Here is a 23,663-nt window from a genome sequence, read left to right as displayed (position 1 = left end):
AAGTATTGAGTGGACGGAAACTTCATGAACATATTGATTTTTTGGGTGAAGGGGTAATTTGTTCCAGTGAATTTAAATGTGGTTGTGTAACTGGTACAAAATTAGAAGCGTTGAGGAGGGTTAATACTTCCAGAAGGCACCGCATTTTCATACAGTACTAGAAGCTGGTCAGTTTATGGAGTCTTACTGCAAAATACTCCCATTTATCCATTAACCTAAAATTTGTCCATTTTAAAACAGTGTTGAAGTCCATTTGTCCATTTTATAGCATTAAACTGGTGTTAACTCATTAAATGTCAAAGAATTATTTGTGAAAATCATGGACTTCATACATTTGATAAAAGTTCTTCAAATTGGGTATTTGAAATCGATTCTGTGGACAATATATAAACAAATGAATGTTGAAAATTAGTCCTGATGACAAAAAAAAACAACCTCATTTTTGTTTTCACCAACAAAACCAGCCCAAAAATAAACGTTTTCCCAAGAACCAAGACTCCAACAAGCGAAAATCCTTACTGCTAACAATGCAGTGCAGTATAATTGATTTGTCAGACATTTAAGTTTTATTGTATGTGAAATGCTTTTTACCCAGACTGAGAACTGCTACATGCAGTTCATTTTAACCAATTCTGCACCTTGTCCCTACAAACGTCAAATCTTGGCTTTTCTTAAATCATGATGTATAAGCTGTCACTTTAAGTGCATGTCAGTATCAAAAGGCGGCTCCCATTCCAAAATTAAGCACTTCTGAAAGTTTTTCAAAGATGAACAGCAAATATTTTTATATAATAGATTGTATTAAATAAAAGATTATCACTTTAATATTCAAGTTTTCTGGATTTTTATTTGAGTTATAAAATGTGAAGTGCCATCGGCAGACTCCACAAGAGAGTTTACCAACCTGCTGTGTGTTACAAGTATTTACACCCCGGAAATTAAAGATATCCATCTCATTTTCCACACTTGGCCTTCCTGTGTGTCCGTGTGTTAGAGTCTCTTGGTTTCAAGTTGACCAAGTTCCATTGTCCAACTTTAAATATTTAAAATATTTACAAAGTCCTGTATCCTAAAACCCCCCGAATCACACTGAAGCTTGTTCAATGCAAAGGCAGGTGCAAGAACGTCGTCTGCTTCAGTAGTGTGTGAACACGAAACAGCGGAGCTGGTGGAATTAAGGAGCCGTTAAAATGACATGGTCCTCTCTACAAAGTCATTATTTCAGAAGGTACTTCTTCCTCCTCTAAAGGCTGAACAGGAAGGGGGTGAACATTTTTTTAATTAAAAAAAAACTCAAATGTCTAAGCCGTTGTAACACAACAGCTTCAATAATCCTTTCATGTGAAGAAACGATTTTGACAATCGTTAAAAGACAGATGGAAAAAGGCCACCCACAGTATAGTCACTCATTTGTCTTGTTCAAACTTCTGGATCCTTTTTTTTTCTTTTTTCTTCAGAGTTCTCCAGACATAAAAATAAAACTCCCAAATAAATACAAATACAGCAGAAAAAATGGTCAAATAAGACTGCACAAAGCTCTGGTTTAGTCCATCCCTGAGTTCTTTTGAGGAGGACAAAAATACCAGACAAGAATGGAAAAAGGAAAAAATAAGGACTGATATGGAAAAAAAACATCAGTTTTAATAGAGCATTTCCAACACGTTTCTGTTGCGTCCAGGAAAAAACCAATTCTGACATATTCCTCCATTTTCCTGAGGCTCATTATTGAGAAAATCCGTTGATGAGGCAGTTCCCAGCCAAGATGGTTACACAGAGGTGATGACAATCATGAGGTGGGGAGAGATACTGGAGATCCGGTTGAGAAGATCGGGAGCAAGCTGGGATAAGTGGCTTTCTGAAAATTCGCATGGTGGGAAAATCTGCAGCACGTAGGCTGGCTGTGGGGGCAAAGACAAACAGCCAAGGAAGGAAAAATTACATTGAGATCTCTCAAATTTGATGCTGTTTTCATTTGATTTAGGTATCAAACCATGTGCTGTGGAGGACCATGAGGGTGCAGGTTTTCATTCCAACCAATCACTACGCCAGCTGATTTCACTGATTACCTTCAGCCAGGATGAGAGGGAGGTGCTCATAAAACAATCAGCTGGTAGTGATTGATTGGAATGAAACCATGAACTTGCTTGGTTCACCACGGCAAAAGGTTTGACACCCCTGCTTTGGATAATAAACATTGGTGCAACAGCCAGTGAAAAATCCCCAACCCGTACCCAATTTTAGGTATCAAAAATCTGATTTAAAAACCACAGTATAGCCAAATCAAAGACAATGCTCACACCAAGAACAGCTTATTGCATGAAAAAAAAAACCCCATCCCAATTAAGTACATAAAACATTTTTAAGAGACAACTTTTCAAATATTTTATTTTCAGCAGGCTGGCAGAAAATGTGTAGACAATCCTGTCTGTATACCTGGTTGGATCCTGGGTTTGGGATGTTAATTATTCCAGCAGCCAACTTGGCCTGTAAGTAGTTGATGAAAGCAGACTTCAGAGCCTGAGTCTGGTTTAGGACGTCATCTTGGTCTCGTCCACATGGCAGAGCCAGGAGGAGACAGAACTCACTATCACCCTAAAGAACAAGTAAATAAGAAATTACACCTTTTTACATTTCACATAGTAAATAGTTATTCAAAAACAAGTACAATACTACCTTAAAATAAGCAATATTTCATGAAGGGGAACAGAATATGTTGACTGTGAGATAATTATAAAGAATTTATGTCCAAATATGAACAAAAACAGCTACCGTCATTCTTCTGGCCACACTCTCCAGCTGTGATGCCTCTAGTCTCATTCTCTGGACTATTCGAAGCAATGAACCTCCCTCTTGTAGGGGCAGTGATCTATGAGCCAACACTTTGTTGCCACAGACAAAATGCAGCTGGACTGCAGCTGTGTCGTTCTTCAGTGCAAGCAAGCCTTGCCACACAATAGGGTATTTCTGTGTGGATTGAAAAAGAAGTACATCAAATGGTACCCGAGTGTCTCAGACTTCTCTGACCTCTGAGTTCATTTCAAGCATACAAATTAATTACATTGTCCCAAATTTCTCTACTACTATCTTGTCTTACTGTGAGCAGCTGCACCATGTTGACTGACTGGGTCACCTTGCCATCAGATTTTGTTTGGAGGTCAGCACCCTAGGGACAGGAGACATTTCTGTGATGTAGAAGTAATGAGCTGAAACATTCAGACACAGTATACTAGCATACTATGTAAACTCACCACGGCTGCAGTGATGTTCAACGATGGCTGGTTAAGTCCAACAACAGACGTCTCTGTCATTTGAGAATGGATGCCCCTTGGGTTTGTGTACATCCCGGAATACTCAGGAAAGGAACCACTAGGTCCTGGTGGCATTAGCTGAACTCTCTGGGGAGAAGCCATGGCTGACCCAGGAGGGCGAATTCCCATCATTCCATCCTTACCAAGAGGGGAGTGTGGCCTCTTCGTCTCCAATGGCTTTGTGACATCTTTCTCAGACGCACCTTTAGTTAAAACGTGTGCTCTTGGAGACATAGATAAAGAGATATTGGAAGATGTTGAAGAGGGTGGAAGAGTTTCTTGAATGTGTCCAGTATGTGGATCTGTACGATCTCCCTGTTGATGTAACAGCACACGCATATCTCTTTGTGTCATGTACGTATCCAACTGTAGGCCAGCGCGCAGTGACCCACGGGGATCTGACTGCATAGGCTCTGGTTTCAGCTGTGTGGCAGACTGTCGTCCAGCAGTTTGATGGAAGCGTCTAGCATCTTCCTGTTCTCCCTCATGGCCTCTTACTGAACTAGGGTTAACCTTGAGAACCATGTCTCTGCCAACGGGCTGGGGTGAGGTGGGCCGCTGCTGCATGGAACCAGACCAGGGAGAGGCAAGAGGCTCACTATGCATTCCAAAATTCATCACTGAGAGTGGTGGAGTATTGACACGAACCTCTCCTTGAACAATATGACCCATTGCAATTGTTGGGGTGACTCGGTGGGGGGACATCCTTCCTATGCCACCATGAGCACTATGCGGAGGCATGATAACAGACTGCTCAGGGTGATGAACGCCAGTAACATACTGTTGCATAGCAGGATGTCCAGAGGGTAACATAACTGGTATACCTTTGGGAGAAGAGGAACCTATGGGTGAGGGCACTTTAGCAAATGGAGAATGAGGATGACCCGACTTGCGGGGCGAACGTGGTTCTTGTTTTGCCCCACTGAGATGTGAAGGGCCTCTATCACCAGCAGTGCCTGCAACAAAGCCTACATGGTTTCCAGGTGGGGATGGTAAGTGGGGACTTATTGCAGGACTTATAGAAGAGGTCCAGGAAGCTTTTGCACCATCTGCACAATGTGAATCAGTGACTTCTTTTTTTTGATGTTTCATAACCATGTACTCTGGGTGATGATAACTCATTACTTGCTGGTTGCCAACTCCCTGCGGAAGACGTTTTACTACTCCTTGTGGGCCAGACTGGTAGGCAGATTCGATCTTTTCTAAACCTGTGCCTTCTTGTTTGATAGAGGGAACAGACGCTGCCTTGCCAGGATGCCCATGTTCTGTTTGGGATGGAGGCCCCTTTTGAATCCCTTGCTGAGAATGGGTGTACAATTCCTGCTTTGTCTGGGGCATAGCTACCAACTGTTGAGATTCCATGTCAACAGCTGTTGCTTGTGGGATTTGGCTGATCTTTGCACTTATTCGCTGTGGACCCTCAATTTTCTGCCCCGAGTGGCTCAACACAACCACACCTTCAGATGTATTTACTCTCAGACCTGGGCTAGATCCTGTACTAAGACTGGAGCTCTCAACAATAAAGCGGCCAACACTTCCACCCTCCTCACCAACAGATGGCCCATGATATGATCCACTATCATCTATGCTAGGCCTATAAGTCTGCTTGGAAAGAGTCATGTCTACACAGGGATTTCCAACCGTCATGTTAACCTTCTCTTCAGAATCAGGGGGATTGCAGACACGACTAATTACAGAGGCTGCAGTGGATGCAATAACAGAAATCACAGATTTTGTCTCAGGAGACGGTAGGGAGGCTGGAGGCCGCACAACTGGCTGAGCAGGATGAGTTGGCATCCTCCCATCAGGTAGGGGTGACTTATTTGGTAAGGCACTTGATGTGGGATCACTTTCAGATGGGTGTGGGTCTCGCGAGGTGGGTAAGTTACTAGTAATTGAGCTACTGCCTGGCAGCGAAACATTTTTGGGTCTCACAAGAATCCTCCTTGTGCTGTGATCAGCATCCATATTTTCAGAGTCATGCGGTAATGACTGGCTTTCCGGTGGTGCTCCTGACATGACAGGTGAAGATGGGACTCCTGTGTCTTTAGATTGGCTGATCCAGTCTGGTGGGGAAACAGGAATTCTAGTTGGCTGAATGGGCCTGATATTTGGCCGGCTAGAGGAAGGAGAAAGGGAAGGAGAGATACATTCTGCTGGAAGCTGCTGAGGCTTTGGGCAGGTAGGACTCTTGGACTGGGGACATACAGATTTATGATGCTGAATCTGCTCTTCAGATGAATCTGACTCCATGGTGACATCTGTAGCCTTGACAGTCAAAGGCTCAGGCTCTGGTTTCCAGGTTGTGGCAGTTATAACAGCAGCCGCTGCTGCTGAAGGAGCGATCTCTGGAAGAGTCTTCGTAGTTGAGGGTGTACTATCTGATGAAGGATCTGAGGATTCATCTGGAAATGGCCGCCTTTCTCCCAACTCTTTTTTGACTGGCTTTTGGTTTTTAGATCTTTTGGGTATTTTTGGTCGCCCCTTGCTGCCTTTCTTGGGTGTAGTTGAGAAAAGATTCTCCTCTGGTGTAGCAGATGCATCCGTTTCAGGTTCATCTTCCTTATTTGGCTGAATTAAAACTTGCATCTCTGGTTCTGAATCTACTTCTGTGCCTATCACTGGAGCAGCTTGGGGTAAGGGCACAGCTACATCCTCAGCAGTGATAGAATCAATAGCAGCCATAAGTTCTGTTTCGCTTGCAGGGTTACAGGATTTTTCTTCCTCCATGTCACATTTCATCTCTGTCTGTGGGACAGGTGGAACTGGCTCTGCTGGCAGGGTTGGGTCTGTAAGTTTAGCAATGTTCTCCACAGCCTGCACTAGTTCCAGCTCCTGAGAGAGCAAGTTTTTTGATGTATCCACTGGTTGATTTTTTTCTTGGGTAGAATCTTCATCATCATTGCTTGACCTCACTTTTTTGGTGTTAGGCTCTGGTATGCGATTACTTTGCTCACCAAGTTTGACCTTTTTTGAACAATCCTCTTGATTCCCAGGTTCTTCATCCCCCAGCTGCAACAAATCTTTCACCTCTGTGACATTAAGTCTGATTTTTAGATTCTTGAGAACAGGAGACTTAGGAGTCCGTGTCAATTTGTTTTTTCCTCTGACAATCTTTTCTTTCTCCACAGGGGGTTTCTCCTCAATATCCGGGGATACCTTTCCACTTGTTTTACCTTCACATGTCCTTTCTTCAAGAAGGACTTTTTCCTTGCCTGTCTCCTTTTGAAATTTGTCAATTCCTTGCCGTTTGTCCTTCTCTTTCTTTGGGTCAACTTTGACTGTGGAATCTTCTTTACATGAACTTGATGAATCCTGAAAAACTAAGCTGTCTTCATCTGTAAATTCAATCTCTTGATCATCATCTTCGGGAAGCTCTGTTTTATCTCCCTTCCTACTTGGTACAGTCCCACTGGTAGCAGCAACTTGATTTGACAAACTTTTTGAGATACAAGGAGATTGTTTACCTTTTGACACTTTAGGGACTCGGTCACCACTTTCTGGTTCATTTGATTCAGTCTCTTTAGTGTCCACTTTTGATTTTTCCCCTTTATTTGTTACACTATCTTCACTCTGACGGCGATTCTTAGGAGGACGGCCTCGTCTTGAAGAGGTTATTGGTGCAGGTGTATCATGTTCTACATTTTGTTGTGGGGTGTTATCTTTATCTACACCACGTTTTCGCACAGAGCGTGGTGACTCAGCAATTTCTTTTCCACTTCGCATTACGCCATCGTCTTCAATTGGAGTGGCATATACAGATTTGACATTTCTTCGTCTTGCTCTGCCTACTGATATGCTTGGTTCTGTAATATTATCAGGGTCTGCTCCGTGACTTGGAGATTTGCCAGTGGATTTACCATCTGAATTTACCCTTAATGATTCAGCTCTCGGGGATGACCCACGTTTTAGCTTTTCTTTGTCAATACGTTCACTCTTGCGAATGCCTTGTTTCTCAGAACTGGAGGTTGCAGTGCCAGGCACTGCAGTAGCATGGACAGGGGAATGCTTATACTTTTTACTCTTCATTTCTTTTGCTCTTTGTTCTTTCTGAGGTGGCGAGGCCTGCTCCTCATTTGTGTCGTTATCAACTGACACTGGCACTTTGACTTGAAGTTTATTTTCTACTTCATGCTCTGTTACTGCTTTGTAAGTGTAACGGGCCTCTTTTTTCACCACATCCATCTCCTCAACAAGGCTGTGTGGTGTGGGGCTTGAGGCTTCAGGCAGTTCTGGTTGTGTGGTCTCAGGATCCAAATCAACATCAGAACTGCTAGCAAACTCGTCACTGTTGCATGGTTGCATTGTAATCACAGGTTTTACATCTTCAGTGTTATCCGATTTCCCTTCAGAAGAAGATAGTTTCGCTCTACTTACTGGATAATTAGGCTCAGGAGCCCCTAAATTTATAGGATTCGTATCGCTTTGAACCTCTATTGGTAACTGGCGTGTGGACTGAGGATGTACATTTTCCTTTACTTCTTCCTTAATCAAAGCTGAAGAGAGCAACCCATCAGGGGAGGGCTGCAATACAACACATTTCTCTTCTTGTAGAACCATATCTTTGGACAGAGGTTGTACAACAAAACTGGGTACAAGTCTGGGTTCAGAAGTCAGCTCCTCCGCAGGGCTAATGGGTTTGATTTCTGGCTCCACGGTAGGTTCTGAAGTTACAGGTGACTGCAGCAGTTGTTGCTCTGGATCAGGTGCCTTATCCAATTTATTCTCATCTACCAATGCATCTCCCCCTTTTACTTCTTGCAGCAGTCGGTCTTTCCCTTTTTGTTGTTGCAGTCGTGTAAGCTCCAAAAAACGACTATGGAAAAGTACAACTGGCTCAGAGTCAAGTTGATTATCCGCTGACCCTTGCTGACCAGTTAGTTGATTCTGCCCCTGCTCAGGTTCCTCATGTTTTCGTTCCAAGTGTTGAAGTCGTCTTGAGTCCTGCTCAAAGATGGAACTATGAAGGAAGCGGGAGGCAAATAGTTCTCTGCGTTCCTGTTCTTCTGGCTTGGGCTCCTCCTTCCTGTCATCTATTTTGTCTTCAGATCCACTTCGAATCTTTTTCTTTTTCATATACCAGGAGGGTGTAGGTCGTGGTGTTGATTCTACCTTCTCAGTATCCTTTCTGTTGCGAAAACTTGCAAAGTGAGAATCATAGTCTAAGAATGACCAGTTATCTTCTCTGGAGGACGAGAGGGATTTTGCACGTTCCAGCAGCGCTTTTGTATCTGGTGTAATGGTCTGATCAAGTGCAAAGGAGTAAAATTTATTCCGCTCAAGATTAGCTAGTTTAGGATCTGAAAATCTGTCTGCCCTTGGTCTCTCAGAAAAAGGCATAGATGTGGAAGGCATCGGGGAGTTGGGTTTGTTCTCTCTGTCCTCTTCAGAGTCTGATCGTACCTCCCCAGGTTCCAAGTCATGCCAAATGCCATACTCCAGTCGCTTGCGATTGTGAATGTTTTTACTTAGACTTCTTGAAAAGTTCAGGTCAGGTACCAAGTCTTGCTTGACTCTGCTTTCCCAACGCTTTTGTTGTTCTTCTTCACCACTAAGTAAAGGAGTATTTGGCTTGCTCATCTGTGTAGCATGTGTCCGTTTTACTGACAGCTCTATGCCTGAGTTAATTTTTTCATCGTTTCTACTAAACTCTTTCTGAAGAGAAGGATCCACATAGTCATCCTCTGCAAGGTGGGAAAAACGCTGATGTCCTGGGGAAGCAGTATTGTTCCAATCAGGATCCTCACTTTTTTGTCTAAAGCTCCTATACACGCGTTCTCTTTTGGCACCTGAATCAGAGTCAAATTGGTCTAGTTTCTTGAGTTTATGAGATGGAAAATTGTCTGTTACATCTTCAGGTGGTTTACCCACTTCATGGACAAGACTACGATGTTCAAAGTCTTCTGTTTCACTTCCTTGAGGACTTCCAGGCTTTTCAGGCTTATCTGGCTCCTGCTGTTGCTGCTGCTGATGGAGCCTTCTATTTTGCTCCATTTGTTTACGATAACTCTGAGAGAGGTCAATATCCACATGGTCATCCCTGTCTTTGGCACCTTTGTCAATGTCAGCAGTCTGAGCACTATATTTGAAAACACCATGTTCTTGGTCTCTTGCGCTACCTGGGTCTGTATTCCCCTCATGTGAAATCCTTCTGGATGAACTGTGTCCTGGGTGTCGTTTTAATGCCGATAGATCCGCAGGCCCCTCGGATTGCTCTCTCTGTCCTCTCAGTTCCTCTTGTCCCTCCTTTTGAGGGCCAGGAAATGCACGTTTTTCTGTTTTGAACCTAGCATCTCTACGCAAACCATCTTTTTGTTTGTCACTATCTATGTCTTTTAAATACCCAGCACTAGCGCCAAAGTCAGTGGGTTGATTACCATCTTCCTCTTCCAGCCTGATTCTCTTCTGTCGAATGGTTTTTCCACTTGCATCAGCAAAGCGCCTTTTTCTGGCAGCAAGTCGATCAGAATCCGCTGATGAATCTTTTCCATCATTGCCAATATCAGTCTTTAGATGTTTCTTGCCTCGATTTTTTCCATCTATATCTGAATTATCCCCTTTGCTCATTTCAGACCTCTCATTTTTTAGATTATCATGATGAATTACTGATAATGGATTGGTAGCAAGAGGGTCATTGTCTCCCTTGCATCTCTGCCTCTCATGTCCATCTTGGTCTGAACCTTTTCCCCTTCCAGAGTTTCCATCAAAGCCAGTTTCCTGCTCTATTTCAGGGGCTAGGTTGCAGGGAGATTGCGCCTTGGCTTTCCTGGATTTAACCTTCTCCCCTTTGTCTTTGTCACCCTTTTCCTTTCGTCTTGCACGCTTGCTTTTCTCAGTACCTGCAACACGCTCGGCCTGAGGATTCTTTTCATTCTTGTCACCCTTGGAGCCATGTTCCAGAGGAGTCTTGTCAGACTTGTCAAAGTGTGGTGGTGGTGGTGAGAGGGAGCTTACACTGCCACTTCGTTCAGAGGATTGGCTGTAAACCCGTCGCTCTGAGTCTCGGGGAGCACGTTCAGATGGTGAGGGGGAAACCGCAGGAGTAATAGGTCGCCTTGGATGGGAGGGGCTCCATCTACTACGGTCAGCCTCAAAACGTTCCCGCTCCCTTTCTCGCTCCCTCTGAATGTAAGTGTATTTTCGAATATCTTGTTCAAATGGGTCTCTGTAATCCCTGTAGTCTCTGGGGTCTTCGTGGTAACGTGGGTCAAAGTGATCCCCCTGGTAATGTTCCAGTTCAGGAAAACGGTCTCTGCTGCGAGCAGGATATTCCCTGCGAGCATCTTCTGGATAGAGCCCAGGGGTTCGTACATTCTCATAGTAAGCTCTTTCTGCTGTAAATTCATGGTAGGGAGGTCTGCGCTCCTCTCTAAAGGAATTCGGGAAGAAAAAAAAAAGAAGAATGTACTGTATTCAGGTCAATTTATTTTACATGAACAGTTTTTACATGCCAAGTGGCAGTTCTTAAGACCACAGTAAACAACTCTGTGTCTACCCCCCTCCGAGAAATTATTCAATTATTAGTTAATAAATGTTTCATAAAAAAGAAAAAAACTGAATTTTCACGAAAATGTGCAAAACTGCTGCAAAAATTGGAAAATGCAATAGTCTAATAAAACTTTAATCAATCAATTCTAAGAAAGACATCGCTAGACATTTCAAAATAATCTCTTTTAGCTGGTGGTTCAGAAAGTAATGTTTGTTTTGGTCTAGAAAGCCCTTTCTATTGAATTTTACCTTCTTTCAGGAGGAATTTCATAGAAGTCTCTAATGTCTTGTCCCGATGACTGCATAGACCGATAAAATGCCATCTGACTCTCCTGACTGGCAAAATCCACCTATCACGAGGAACATTTTCATAAAAATTTTCCCCCACCCCCACAGGTGTTTAACATGAGCATGTATTTTTTGTTAATCTGTGTATGAAGCCTGAACAAAAACAATATATATATATATAAAAAAATGTATGTATGTGTGTGTGTGTATATATATATATATATTAATATCTACAATATCTAAAATTACTATTTCAGTTCTTACCTTAATTTTATTACCACCAATCTTCCAGCCTTTAGTCTCCCTAACAGCTGCTTGAGCGAAATCCGTGTTGTTGTATAAAATGAGAGCCATTCCTTTCAATCTGTCAAAAACAACCTAAAACAAAATACAAGTAAAGTTAGTGGAATCATGCCAAAATTCCAGCACCATCAATTTTAGAAACAGTGGGAATGTTGGCAAGAAAGAATATTAACCTTGACGACATGTCCATAGCGACAGAAATGGCGTGTGAGGTACTGCTCTGTTATATTGGATGCCAAACCATCCAGCCAAACACAAGTTGTGGGCATACTCTTTCCAAAACCAAGCTAAGAGAAGCAAATGATATGCAGATAATTATGTGATTTTCAAATAAAGGGCTTCATATCTTGATAACAGTGCTACTGCATTCTGCGAAAACTTTACCTTGAGTCTATTACTCCCCAGATATTCTCCATCCATCTTCTTTATGGCTTTACAAACACTAGCAATATCAGAGTACTGCACAAAAGCATATTGTGGAACTCCATTCACTTTCTTAATGTCAATGTCCTGACAGAGAGAAGAGACCAGACACAAAATAAGGGCCATCTTTGACTGTAAATCGTATTTAATAACTTGCTTAGAACTTAACATCATGGTAACATACCACTATTTCTCCAAAGCGCTGAAATATATCCAGGAGCTGCTGATAACTGGTGGTTTTCTCCAGGTTGCCTATAAATAGTGTCCTTGTAGCCTTAGGGTGAAACTCATCTATCCGACCGTCCAAAGGCCTGAACTCATTCTCACTCTCTGTTTCTGAAGGGAGGAAAGAGGTCTATTTAGAAAGCCATTTTTATGTTGTCATTGTACCGAACAACAAATTGTATTCTTACAATGAAATTTGTTCTCTGCATTTAACCCATCCTATTGTATAGGAGCAGTGGGCAGCTGAAGCACCCAGGGACCAACTCCAGTTCTTCTTTCCATTGCCTTTGGTCAGGGGCACAGGCAGGAGGAGTATTAACCCTAACATGCATGTCTTTTTGATGGTGGGAGGAAACCGGAGCACCCGGAAGAAACCCACACAGACATGGGGAGAACATGCAAACTCCACATAGAAAAAGACCAGGGATGGTCTGGTGTTCAAACCCAGGACCCTCTTGCCGTGAGGCAATAGTTTTAACCACTGGGCCACCGTACCGCCCATTTATTAATATTATCAACACCAAATAATTATGCTGGAGCCTAGAGCAAGATATGCGGTTTGGATAACGGATGGATGGATGGATAATTTTGTGACGAAAAGAAAAAAAAAGAAGGCAAGAATCCCTTTGAATAAAATTGTGTTTGTTCTGCATGTCTGCTGGTGGAAACAGAGCAGAGTTTCAGCTGCTATTTTTATCAAATCAAGTACTTAATCAACGCAATGAGTCATTACATACCAGGGCCATTCCAAGCAGTGACCTCTATGAGCATTCCAAAGAACAGCTTTCCTTTGGAGACTGTAAGGGCTTTCTCTTGATCCTCCTGCTGTCTGAAGAACACCAAGCCATATCGGTCTTCTGATGCCCCATGGATCTGTACTGATGTCACTTTCCCATGTTTCTTAAATTCATGGAAGAGTCCGTCTTTTAAACTTGTATCTGGAAGGAAAAGTGTTATCATCTTCAACCTTGAATATGGATACAAAGTTACAAAAATCATAACAAAATGATTTTAAAAAACAGAGGAAGCTCTACATATGCTCCACAAAATGTCTACATGGATTTGTTTTTTTTAAAAAAGAATTTTAACCTGCACATTATCTGTGCTGTTAATAAAAGAATGTCTTGTGGAGCATGTCACACTTAGGGGCTGTTCACACGTTGCTTCTTTTGCGTGCACAAATTCATTGTGCACGCGCATTCGTTGTGACGCGCTTGTTTTTTCAGGTGCATCTGCAGCACACCAAAATGTAAAAATCTCAACTTTTTCAAATGCAGCAAGCACAAGCGCAGGTCATGTTAAGAATTAAGTAATCGGCACCACAGGACTTGCTTCATCCTTTCTGCCCAAGGATGTCAACAAAAGGCTGAAAGGTCAGCAAAACTGAAGATGGAAAAGCAGCTGATCAAACTTGCTCAGGGATAACCGAAGCTGTACGACCCGTCAAGTTCTTATTATTTTGACACCAAATATTTACCTGTGTAAAATATATGTACCCAATACTAAGTATTTACCTGATAAGCCCCATCTTGGGAGTTATTTTTCTGCTAAAACAAACTTTGTTTTATCCTCATAGGAGAGCCAAGGTGAGAGCCTCATAACTAGGGCCCTACCAAATTCACGGCCGTGAAAATCGCGTCACGGACCGTGAAATCAACCTCTTCCCGTGTAATTGACCATTTGCCGTGAAATGCAGTGAAATGCAGAATTTAAGTGCGCAACTAGTTTGAGAAACTACTGTGCTGACATGATTGACATTTTGGATGCGCGAATAAAAGCATTCACGTGTCTAAGACATTGATTGGTTAAATGAGCATCCGGGGTGGTCGCAATGATCATTTTTGTTACTAGCATAGTTTGAGTTAGCTGTCGTCAGCATGTTAGCTTAGGCCCTAACGTACTGAAGATGTCGAAATCTAAAACCTCAAAAAACACGACTGCAGACGACAGAGTAATTGAGTTTGGAAAACATATTTTACACGCTGATGGCGGAAAATTATTCTGTACGAGTTGTAATATCTCCTTAGATCACAGTCGACGAGCAACGATTCAGCGTCACTTGGAAAGTGAAACTCATCTCAACAAAAAGAGGGCTGCCGAAAAAGAACCACAAGGTGGAACCAACAAGAAGCAAAAAACAATTTCATCGATGTTTAAGAAAACAACCGAGAGCACCGAGTCTCGACATTTGGCGACCATGGAGCTTGTTGAGGCGTTTGCTAGTGCTAACATACCGCTGGAGAAGCTTGATCACCCGAAACTGAGGGACTACCTTCAACGTAATGTGAGAAATGCGGGCGGTTTACCCAGTGCAAATAAGCTCCGACAAGACTACCTTCCTAAGCTGTTTGACGCACAATTTGAAGAGGTAAAATCTATCATAAATTCACGTGAATCGTTTTCAATTATTTTGGATGAGTCCACCGACGAGCAGGACAATTATGTTTTGCATGTTATTTTCGATTTCATGTCGGACAAGACGGAAGATGTTGAGACTGGAACTCTAACAGCAGTGCTGGCCGACTGTGCTTACTTGGATGCTGTAAACTATACCACTGTTTCACAAGCCATAATTAAAACCCTCACAAAATATGGTGCAGACTTTAACAAAGTATCTGCTTTCATTAGTGACAATGCAACCTACATGACGAAGTCATACAAATCTGTACTCCAGGGTCTCATGCCAAACTCGGTGCATATCACTTGCAATGCCCACATTATTTCTCTGGTGAGTGAGTTGTGGAGAGCTGAGTTTCCTAGAGTAGATAAGTTAGTGAGCTACGTCAAAAAAGTGTTTAAGCATTGTCCCAGTCGCAAACTACACTATCGGGAAAGCATTGCAGAGAAGACAGGGGAAACGGTGGGGAAAATTGCCCTTCCACCTGAACCAGTGATTACGAGATGGAACTCGTGGTTTCGGGCTGTACAGTATCACGCAGCTCATCTGGACTTTTACGCAGATTTTGTGGAACAGGAGCTCGCACTGACACCCCGAACACAGGCATTGACCGAACTGTTAAATCTTTTACACGATCCTCACCTGAATGAGGAGGTCAAATTCATTTCCAAAAATGCCACTAAGCTAATGGACTTGATCACTTGGTTTGAATCTCGACATGTATTAATTCACAAGGCGCACAACAGGGTCATGGATTTGCTCTTTTGGGCAGAAGCACAGGCGAATGAAATTCACTCCGAGCGTGCAGATTTAAATGCCAGTGCTCATCACTTGTTTTCTGGCATGATACGAAAGATCAGGCAGTATTACTGCTACGGAGACGAGTCAAACGAGAACATTACGCAAAGTAGATTTAAACAACCAGCGGCCGAATTCCTGAAAGCAGTGCGCATTTTTGACCCTGCACAAATACTTATTTTGACGGTGGATTTAAAATCACTCAGCACGGACATTCCTGGATTTGACAAAAACTGTAGGCTGGAATTGCCGAACTACAAACACATCGCACAAGAGGTGGACACAACTTTACCAGTGCTAGCTTTTTGGAAATCCTCCGAATCTAGGCTACCACATCTTGCTAAAGTAGCGTGGCGCTGTCTGTCAATCCCGACGAACTCTGTGGACGCGGAGAGGGCCGTGTCAAAACATGGACAAGTATTTTCATCACAGAGACAGAGCATGAAGCCAAGCACCGTCGCAGGATGCTCAATGCTTACATTCAACCACTAGTACGGTTATGCTGTGTACAGTAGGCTGGGCTATTAAGGCCCTGTGTGAATAAAAAGTGTAATTTAATCATTGCCGTGAAATGTCGCATTTTTCTTATGGAATCCGTGAAATCTGTGATTTTCGAGAAACTAGGTCCGTGAAATTGAGCGAAATGTACCGTGAATTTGGTAGGGCCCTACTCATAACCCTCACCCTAGTTCCAGTGGAGCCACAGTTTTGAATTTTTTCTTCGTAAGTGAGGCTTACAGCTAAATTACAACTTTTCCGCATGAATGGCCAAACCAACAGACCACAGCAGGCCACTTGTGAATTGGACCAACTGTCGCATTTCCTATCGCGCGCAACTTTTGGTTGCTTAGTAAAGGTAGGCGCAACAGTAGCGCAACCTCCCAAGCACCTTGGATAAAGAATGAAAGCGGCATGGCTGGTGTTTTCCTTTTTAGACGCAACAGGTGAAAAGCCCTTTAGTCTGTTAAAATAAAGACAGCTTAGATTCACAGTGACACCGGGCTGCTTTACTTAAAAGCTTGAGAGTCTGATTTGGGGACACTATTGTAGCTGCTAGCATGCTTCACAGCAAATTTGGGATGATGACTCACCTTGTTCTTGCAGTTTTAGATGATGCCCTCTAGAAGGCATCACAAGGAACGATGGACAACAAAGTAAATCTACAGGAAGTTCATCATTTTAGTTTTATTCATCCTCTTATGTTCCATATCACCCTAAATTTGTACATGCCACATTTGCATTTCTCAAGTATGCTTAGTTGGTCTATGATGTTTTGATGTGTATTATGAAATTTCCAGGGATATCTATCTGCCTTGCATCTCGGTTAAAGGTAAGAACACAAATTCCACTGTGTACTTACAATTAAACTATGATTTATATTGCTATTGTTTCTAACACTGCGTGACATCGTACAAAAATTATAACAGTTAATACATTCAGTCTCTGGAACTTTAGCAAAGCTTTTAGTCACAATATTACTCAAAAGAATTAAGGTTTACTTTACCAGTAGCTCTCGGTAAGGATTAAAACTGGTGTCGTTATTGTACTGAGCAGTTAAAATTATTTGACTGAACTGTTGACCAGGCCTACATCACCGCTATACAGGCCACTATACACATTGTACATTACCCCTAAAGCAGTGTTTCTCAACCCAGTCCTCAAGGAACCCCTATCCTGCATATTTTCTTTGCAACCCTGAATAGGTACCTGTTTGTAGTTATTCAACCAATCAGCAATGAATTTTGTCAGATGTTGCACACCTTGCATAATTAAGTGCTGCAAGATGATTGGTCGAGTAAGTACAAGCAGGGCTACCTATGCAGGGTTACAATGAAAATCTGCAGGATAGGGGTTCCTTAAGGACTGGGTTGAGAAACACTGCCCTAAAGGGATGCAGGTCACTTTGATTTCAAATCCCTGCATCAATCAGTCTAGTGCAGCGGTGGCAAACCATGTGCCATGGAGAGCCAAGTGTATGCAGGTTTTCATTTCAACCGGACTCCACACCCTTCAACCAAAGACCAAATGTATCAGGGAAATCACCTGGTATGGAGTCGGGTTGGAATGAAAACCTGCACACACACGGCTCTCCATGGCACATGGTTAACCACTCCTGGTCTAGTGTTAGAAACTGTGGTTTAAATAGTCATTTGGTAAGTAAACACAACAACACACTGATATTACAGTGCTGTGCTTCTTACCTTAGCTAAGTTTAAGAACATTATCAACCTTTGTCAAGGACATTAAGACTCACCTGTGGAGCGCACAGGGAGGTTCTGCACCTTTATTCCAAAGCTTCGACGTGGCTCATCCGAATCCAGAACCAAGGAAGACTGGGGAGGTGCATGTGTAGCAGATGACTGAACAGAACGTGCACGGGATCCATCACTTGAGCTGCTGTTAGAATCACTGCTGCCAAAAAGACAAGGATAAGAAAACCACAGGACAATAGTAATGAGCTTTTTAGTCTGAATTAGCACATTACTCATTTATTCACATGATGTTTGAGTATTACATTTTTCAGTGTGGGGACATTCCACAGACAGTATCTTTAGCCACTCAGTAAAGCTACAATCTACAAAGTATTGAAATCAATTTCAAACTGAGAATTCAAAATAAAACACGGCCAACCTGCCACTGCCTGTGCTGCTGGTACTGCTGACCGAATCAGAGCTCGAGGATCTGCTTCGTGATCGAGAACGTGGGCCTCTCCCAGGCGACAGTGGAGCTCTTTTAGGGGAATGAGAAGCTTTGGGGGTTTGTGCTGTGGTCCGTTGTGGGGAAGGGTGTCGTGACTGAGAGGAATGAGAAGATCGGCTGCGACGATGATGGTAAGTTCTGTCAACACGTCGCCCTCTGTCATCTCTGTAAAGGTCACGGCGTGCAGCACTGGTGAGAGTAAAAGGGTCTCGGATTCTAGACTCGAAATGTGGGTCTGACGCCTCAAAGCTTCCACTCATAGCACTGCTCCCGGGGCCAGCAGCAGCAAACATGGAACGATCACGGTAATAATCAGCATTGTAGTGACGCTGCCTGTCGAAGGTACCCCCACGCTCATGGTGTCCATACGGGCTGTGATCATATGCACGTTCCCGACTTTCTGAGCTACTGTAAAATAAGAGCAGGATGGAGGGAAAAGGAGGAGAGAAGCATTATTTCAATTTAGAATGGAACAGGAAAACATAACTCACCACCAAAGCTTAACATTGTTAAGTGCGCAGTTATACAGAGAAAATCTTAAATGGCAAAACTGTTAAAACATCATCTTTCACCTGATGAGATAAGGACACAGCTGATAGCAGGCCAAAAATAAAAATAAACCCAAAAACTGCCAGGTCAATAAAAATTATCTAATAATGATGTAGAGGTTGACACCCGTTACAGATCTGCCAATGTCATTCTTGAATTGATAAGTCAATTCTTCAAACTTTTAGACTGCACTTTGTCTGTTAAAAGATATTTGTGAACCACTTCTCACAGTTACAACTTTTTTTCATAGGTTTACGGTGTATCAGAAAATGTGCCCTATACAAACTTGACTCATCTTAAAAAAACAAATCAAAAATTCTAAAACGAATAAAAAAACTAAATAACGTGTCAAGCATGTTGTTTCTTAGAAGTCACCCCAATGCCCTTGTGTGTAAAACTTGAAGAGGTGAATGGACTGGCTCTTCAAGCTAATTAAGGGCCAAACATAGATACGTCTCAAAAATAAATTAACAATACAAAGGTTGGCATGGTAGTTTTAGCATGTAGTGAATATGGATGATGGTAATGAATCCCAAAACAAAATTATCAATCAAAACACGAATGACATTGGAAGAAACATTTCAAAGCATTGTCTTTTAATACTAATTAGTCCTTGATCTGTGGCGCTTTTGTAAGATCTAGACTGTCAAATAGTCTTAAATTTTTCACTTTCTTAGACCACTAACTGCTGTAGTGTACTTTCTTATGTGTAAATCCATAACCAGTCATCTGAATCTTGCTAACCTGGACAATCCGTCACCACACTTATTTGATTCTGTAAACCTAATTTGTGAGAAAATAGAAGGCAATTTTTTTTTACACAATTATTACATGTCTGGTGTAATTACTCTCATTTGCAATTATCAAGCAAAAATAAAATCCTTAGTTTTTGGTGACTAGGTCTCCAGGGAAACAAATGTCAAAGATTGACTGTTCATGAACTCTGTATGTTAAAAACAAAATAATGTTTTATTAACATGAAATATTGCTGAAATGCTGAATAAGTCTGCTATCAAGAGCCCATGGTTTTGAAAGCCAGTTAAAAAGCCATGCAAAGATATTAATTCAATCTGAAAACAATAATGTTTTGCCTGAAATAAGACAACTCAAAATAATGAAAATAGTGCAAATTCTGACCCAACCCTAGCATAAAGAAACCTAGAGGACAATTGTCTTCCTTTTTTAACAACGCAGAGCAAAAGAATAGAGAGGGAGGGGTGCGAGATACTATAAAAGAGAATGAGCCAAGAATAAATAAGCCACTGAGGAAGCACTGTGAGCCACTCTTCTATTTCCCTGAAAGCAGTGCAATACTTAAGAATATGAAACAAGGTGCAGAGTAATGTTAGAAAAAGAAAGATGCAGAGGGCAGAACAATACCAACCTTTTTGGAAAGAAGTTACCGAACCTAATCCAAATAAAATCTAGGTGGTCAGATTTGTGAGAGCCCGAATGGAAAATGAAAGGGAAAAATCATTTGATCTAATGAGGTAAAAACTTCCTTTGAACCGCAATGCACGTAATCTTCAAATAATGAGTAGAGTACCAGGCCAGTAGGTTGTTGATGTATAATCCACATTTAGGCTACTTTAGCTCTTCATTGGATGGAAAAATGAAGAACAAAACAACGAAAGAAATGGATCTCTTAACGGATTTCAGGATATACAAAAAACAATATATGATAACGAATAAGGTTTTTTTTTTTTTGAAGATGGAATAATCTTCAGGGTATTTCAGCACAATCCCAGTGGCAGTGTTGATGTCATCTGAAGTGAAAATATATCCATCTTAGTCGGTCTTGATTCCAGTATGAGAACGCAACACAGCAAGTTCCAGTAGTTATATTTTATGTTCAGAAATGAAGAAAACTTATTCCTCTTTGGATAACGCCAACACATTTAAAATTGCATATGATCTTCCAAACTCTCAAGCACTATGATCACCATACATAAATGAATCCCTGTTTATGCATATGATATAAATTCCAGAGTTTTACAGATCCTATGGGGTGCATAGATTGGCAGGCTTCATCTTTTGGCAATAATCTTAGGGTTCAAACTTCTCTGAAATGTCAGACTTCAGTTCTCTAAATCAGCTCCAGATCTTGAGTTCTCTGTTCTTCACCCCAGATATTGAGGCCTGACAGCTAAATCCACAGATGAGTACAGTAATCCAAATGAATGCCGATTACATCTCTCCATACTACGGTCCAGGTCAATACATCCAACATGGGGTTCCATTCTGCATACTTCCATGAGGGTACATCCAAATGAGTATGTTTTCAGCTGTCTTCATGGCCATCAATCCAAAAAATTATCACCACAAGTATGGCTGGACATTGACCGGATCCTCCATGTTCTTGCAAATTCTTCTTGGCATAGTCTCCATATTCAAGATGAGATGAATAAAAATTTTATTCATGCCCAAAATGTTTTAGATAGCCTAGGTAATAAGTTCTAATGGGCCTTTGTTACAACACCTAACCAGAGGAATTTATCAATATCCATATTTTTTTTAAAAATGTTTAAATCCATAAGGGTGTGTATCCAAAAGTTGTAAAGCAGTAGTCCAAGTGGTGCAATGAGGAAAAACATTTCTACACCCTGAGACAAGCGGTCCTTGTGTTATTAATTGATTATATATGCAAGAGTATCCTTCGACAGGTATAAATTACTTCCAGTTTCTAGCGATCCCAGGTTGAAAAAAAAAATTCAACATTAGATCCTGAGTTTTGGGGGAAAAAAATAAAAAAATAAAGAAAATATCCAAAAAGCTCCCCAGGATAGAATCCCACAGAATGTAATAATTCCAACACTCACCAGGATATTCCTCATAGATGTAATATCCAAATACGAAGCCACACCTTCAATGATAGTTACCTTACCAAATGAAAACTATTTGTTTTACTTAGATCCCATGCGCAAGACGAGTCGATTGGGATGGAAAATAGAATAATCCCTAGATTACCTTTCAGTAACCCCTTGATGTATTTATTCCCCTCTTCTCTAATAACCCAACTAGGTGATTATGTTTAGTGGGATAACACTTATCTGATACCTCGATTCCCCAGGACTTTAAGGGGAGACCATGTCCACTTACCTATCTATTCTCCGTTCATAACGTCCCTCTCTGCTGTGAAGGGACACTGGGGGACCAAACACTGGACCGACTGCCCCCCTAGAGAATCCTGAAACATCCCGACTGCTCGAGGGGGGGTTGTCTTCAAGGCCCCGAACAGCACTAGGGACCGACCCAGGTTCATTGTAGTCAGTTCGGAGGTCCCTGTCCCCCATCTTGTTGACAGCATTGTGAGCCTTCTGAGCACTTTTGATATCCACAAAATCCACAAAGGCTGCCACACCACCCTCTGACCCCCGCTTCCGCAGAACTTTAACACTTTCCACACGCCCATACCTGAAAGAAATTGCAGTGAAGTAAAAAGGAAATTTTATATCCCAGAAAGGATCAGTGAGGATAGTTTTTACATTTAACCTTTCCAACCCAAATCTGACGATTCTCTGCAAGTAGTTCAATCATTTAAAAGGCCAATCAATCCAATTAATATTTCTATTCAACGTAAACCATTTCAACACTTCTTACTTTGATTGTGAATTATTGTTCAAGAGGGATTCCAACGCACGATGACAGATACATTAGGACATTTTAAAAATGTTAATAATTAGGACGATTCCTGACAGTGAGTTGTTAGCTGTATAATCGTTTGCTGGACGATCTTCCAGGAGAACCCCATACAAGTAAAAGGTCAATGTCTGCCAAGTGCAAAGCGCATGCCATCAAAAATACACAATATAGAGTCTCAAGCCAGCAAGCTACCCCATTCATGAGACCTTTCCATTGGTGCGATCAAGCGTGGCAGTTTGTGGTGTTATCCGTGTGAATTCAGTCAGGTTATCAACATAGGCAGGTATTATTATCACTTGGCCAAATGGCCTGATTAATTAGCAAACGTTAGCTTTCAATGGCACTTTATACTTCTATGATCAGATACGAAAGCAATTGCTCCATAACACTAGTTAGCTAAAAATCTACTCGCATATGTAACGATTCGTTCAAGTTGAGGCGGATCTGGAGACCTAGAAACCCCTAACAAAGGACGAAATGACGTTGACCGGCTTAAGTTATTGACGTCAAACAACAGTTCAACTTGCTAGTAACACCAGTATAAGGCATGTGTTACGACGCTTTCTTAATTGTAACGCCGATTTAGCTGCCATCATAAAGTATCCGTTAACGCAACGATCAAATGCTCGGACGACACGTTTCGCACGGTGGGCGAATTTTGTGCCACCGGACGGCTGTTTACACGGGCTGTCTTGCTAAGCGGCGAGCAAGTTAACGTTAGCTTCCTCGTAGCTAGTGCGTGAACATGGAAACGTCTTGAGGCTTCCAACAAAATGGTTGGTTGGGCGGTAGGCAGCTAAGGAACGTAGCTTAGCTAACCACTCGCCTCCTAGCATTAGTCGCGGCGAGCTCCACGCCACAGCTCCTGGCGCCGGAGTGATTCCGGTGAAACACGCGTTCTTTTTTTTTCCTTTTTTTACAGCGTCTTTAGTTACGGTTTCAGACGGATAGCGCGCGAGCCGCCCTCCCCGGGAAACTTCAAGCGGGCCGACGCGTTAGCTTGGTCCCGAGCTAGCCACGGATAGCAACTGGCTAACGTTGGTGTTCTGGGCTAACGCGCGCCGCCACACCGAAGACCCCTCTTGCGTAACCTACCGTTTAAAATGTTCAACAATTTTCTCCTCCCGAACGTGCTCGGGTAAATTTCCCACCCAAAGGTGTCTGGTTTCCCGAACCATTTTGGAAGCAACGCGTCCCGTTTATGCACATACGCCCTCGCACGCTTTCCAGGCTCCGCCGGTCCGGAGGTCCGCCTCACAAAATGAAAGGCGGCGGATCCGTAAACGCTCTCGGCCGGACTGGCTGGCTGGCTGACGGTCCGCGCGGCTGCGTTCGCGGTCCCTTCGCGTCTTCCGATCGGGCGCGAGCGGCGCGCCACCCAGGCTGGTTCCCCATGTGAATTTGCGCGCTCCCGAAAATATGCCCACGGCCTACGTGCACGCCCTCCGCCAGCGTTTAGCGCGAGAAGAAGATGGAAATCAAACTACAAGCGAAAATATTGTTTTCGACCTCTATTTCTGCTGGGAAAGTTGGTTAGTCCG

The 23,663-nt window shown here is 42.5% G+C and overlaps 1 protein-coding gene across 1 annotated transcript; it reads right to left on the bottom strand.

The window, feature by feature from the left end:
* Nucleotides 1-827: 827 nt before the first annotated feature.
* On the bottom strand, nt 828-23,425 carry si:ch1073-335m2.2 (msx2-interacting protein). Its single transcript, XM_056273884.1, has 15 exons — nt 23,218-23,425; nt 21,580-21,894; nt 17,863-18,339; nt 17,486-17,640; nt 12,773-12,973; nt 11,995-12,146; nt 11,772-11,897; nt 11,561-11,674; nt 11,349-11,462; nt 11,046-11,146; nt 3,249-10,677; nt 3,095-3,163; nt 2,770-2,964; nt 2,434-2,592; nt 828-1,898 (listed from the first exon to the last, which is right to left on the bottom strand). Exons 1-15 carry the CDS (start codon nt 23,298-23,300, stop codon nt 1,767-1,769), a joined length of 9,822 nt encoding a protein of 3,273 aa, XP_056129859.1. The 5' UTR covers nt 23,301-23,425; the 3' UTR covers nt 828-1,766.
* Between the last annotated feature and the right edge of the window lie 238 nt (nt 23,426-23,663).

Source organism: Lampris incognitus, chromosome 2 (assembly GCF_029633865.1).
Source record: "Lampris incognitus isolate fLamInc1 chromosome 2, fLamInc1.hap2, whole genome shotgun sequence".
Lineage (NCBI taxonomy): Eukaryota > Metazoa > Chordata > Actinopteri > Lampriformes > Lampridae > Lampris > Lampris incognitus.
Note: the sequence above shows the minus strand (reverse complement) of the source record. Positions and strands in the feature narration are given on the sequence as shown.

Bases quoted from the DNA above. Each gene is read 5' to 3' on its own strand.
- si:ch1073-335m2.2 (XM_056273884.1), bottom strand. From the start codon at position 23,300: ATGGTTCGGGAAACCAGACACCTTTGGGTGGGAAATTTACCCGAGCAC. The intron at 18,340-21,579 runs GTAAGTGGACAT...CTTATTTTACAG, and splicing joins TATGAACGGAGAATAGATAG to TAGCTCAGAAAGTCGGGAAC. The intron at 1,899-2,433 runs GTATACAGACAG...TTGCCCCCACAG, and splicing joins CAAACCCAGGATCCAACCAG to CCAGCCTACGTGCTGCAGAT.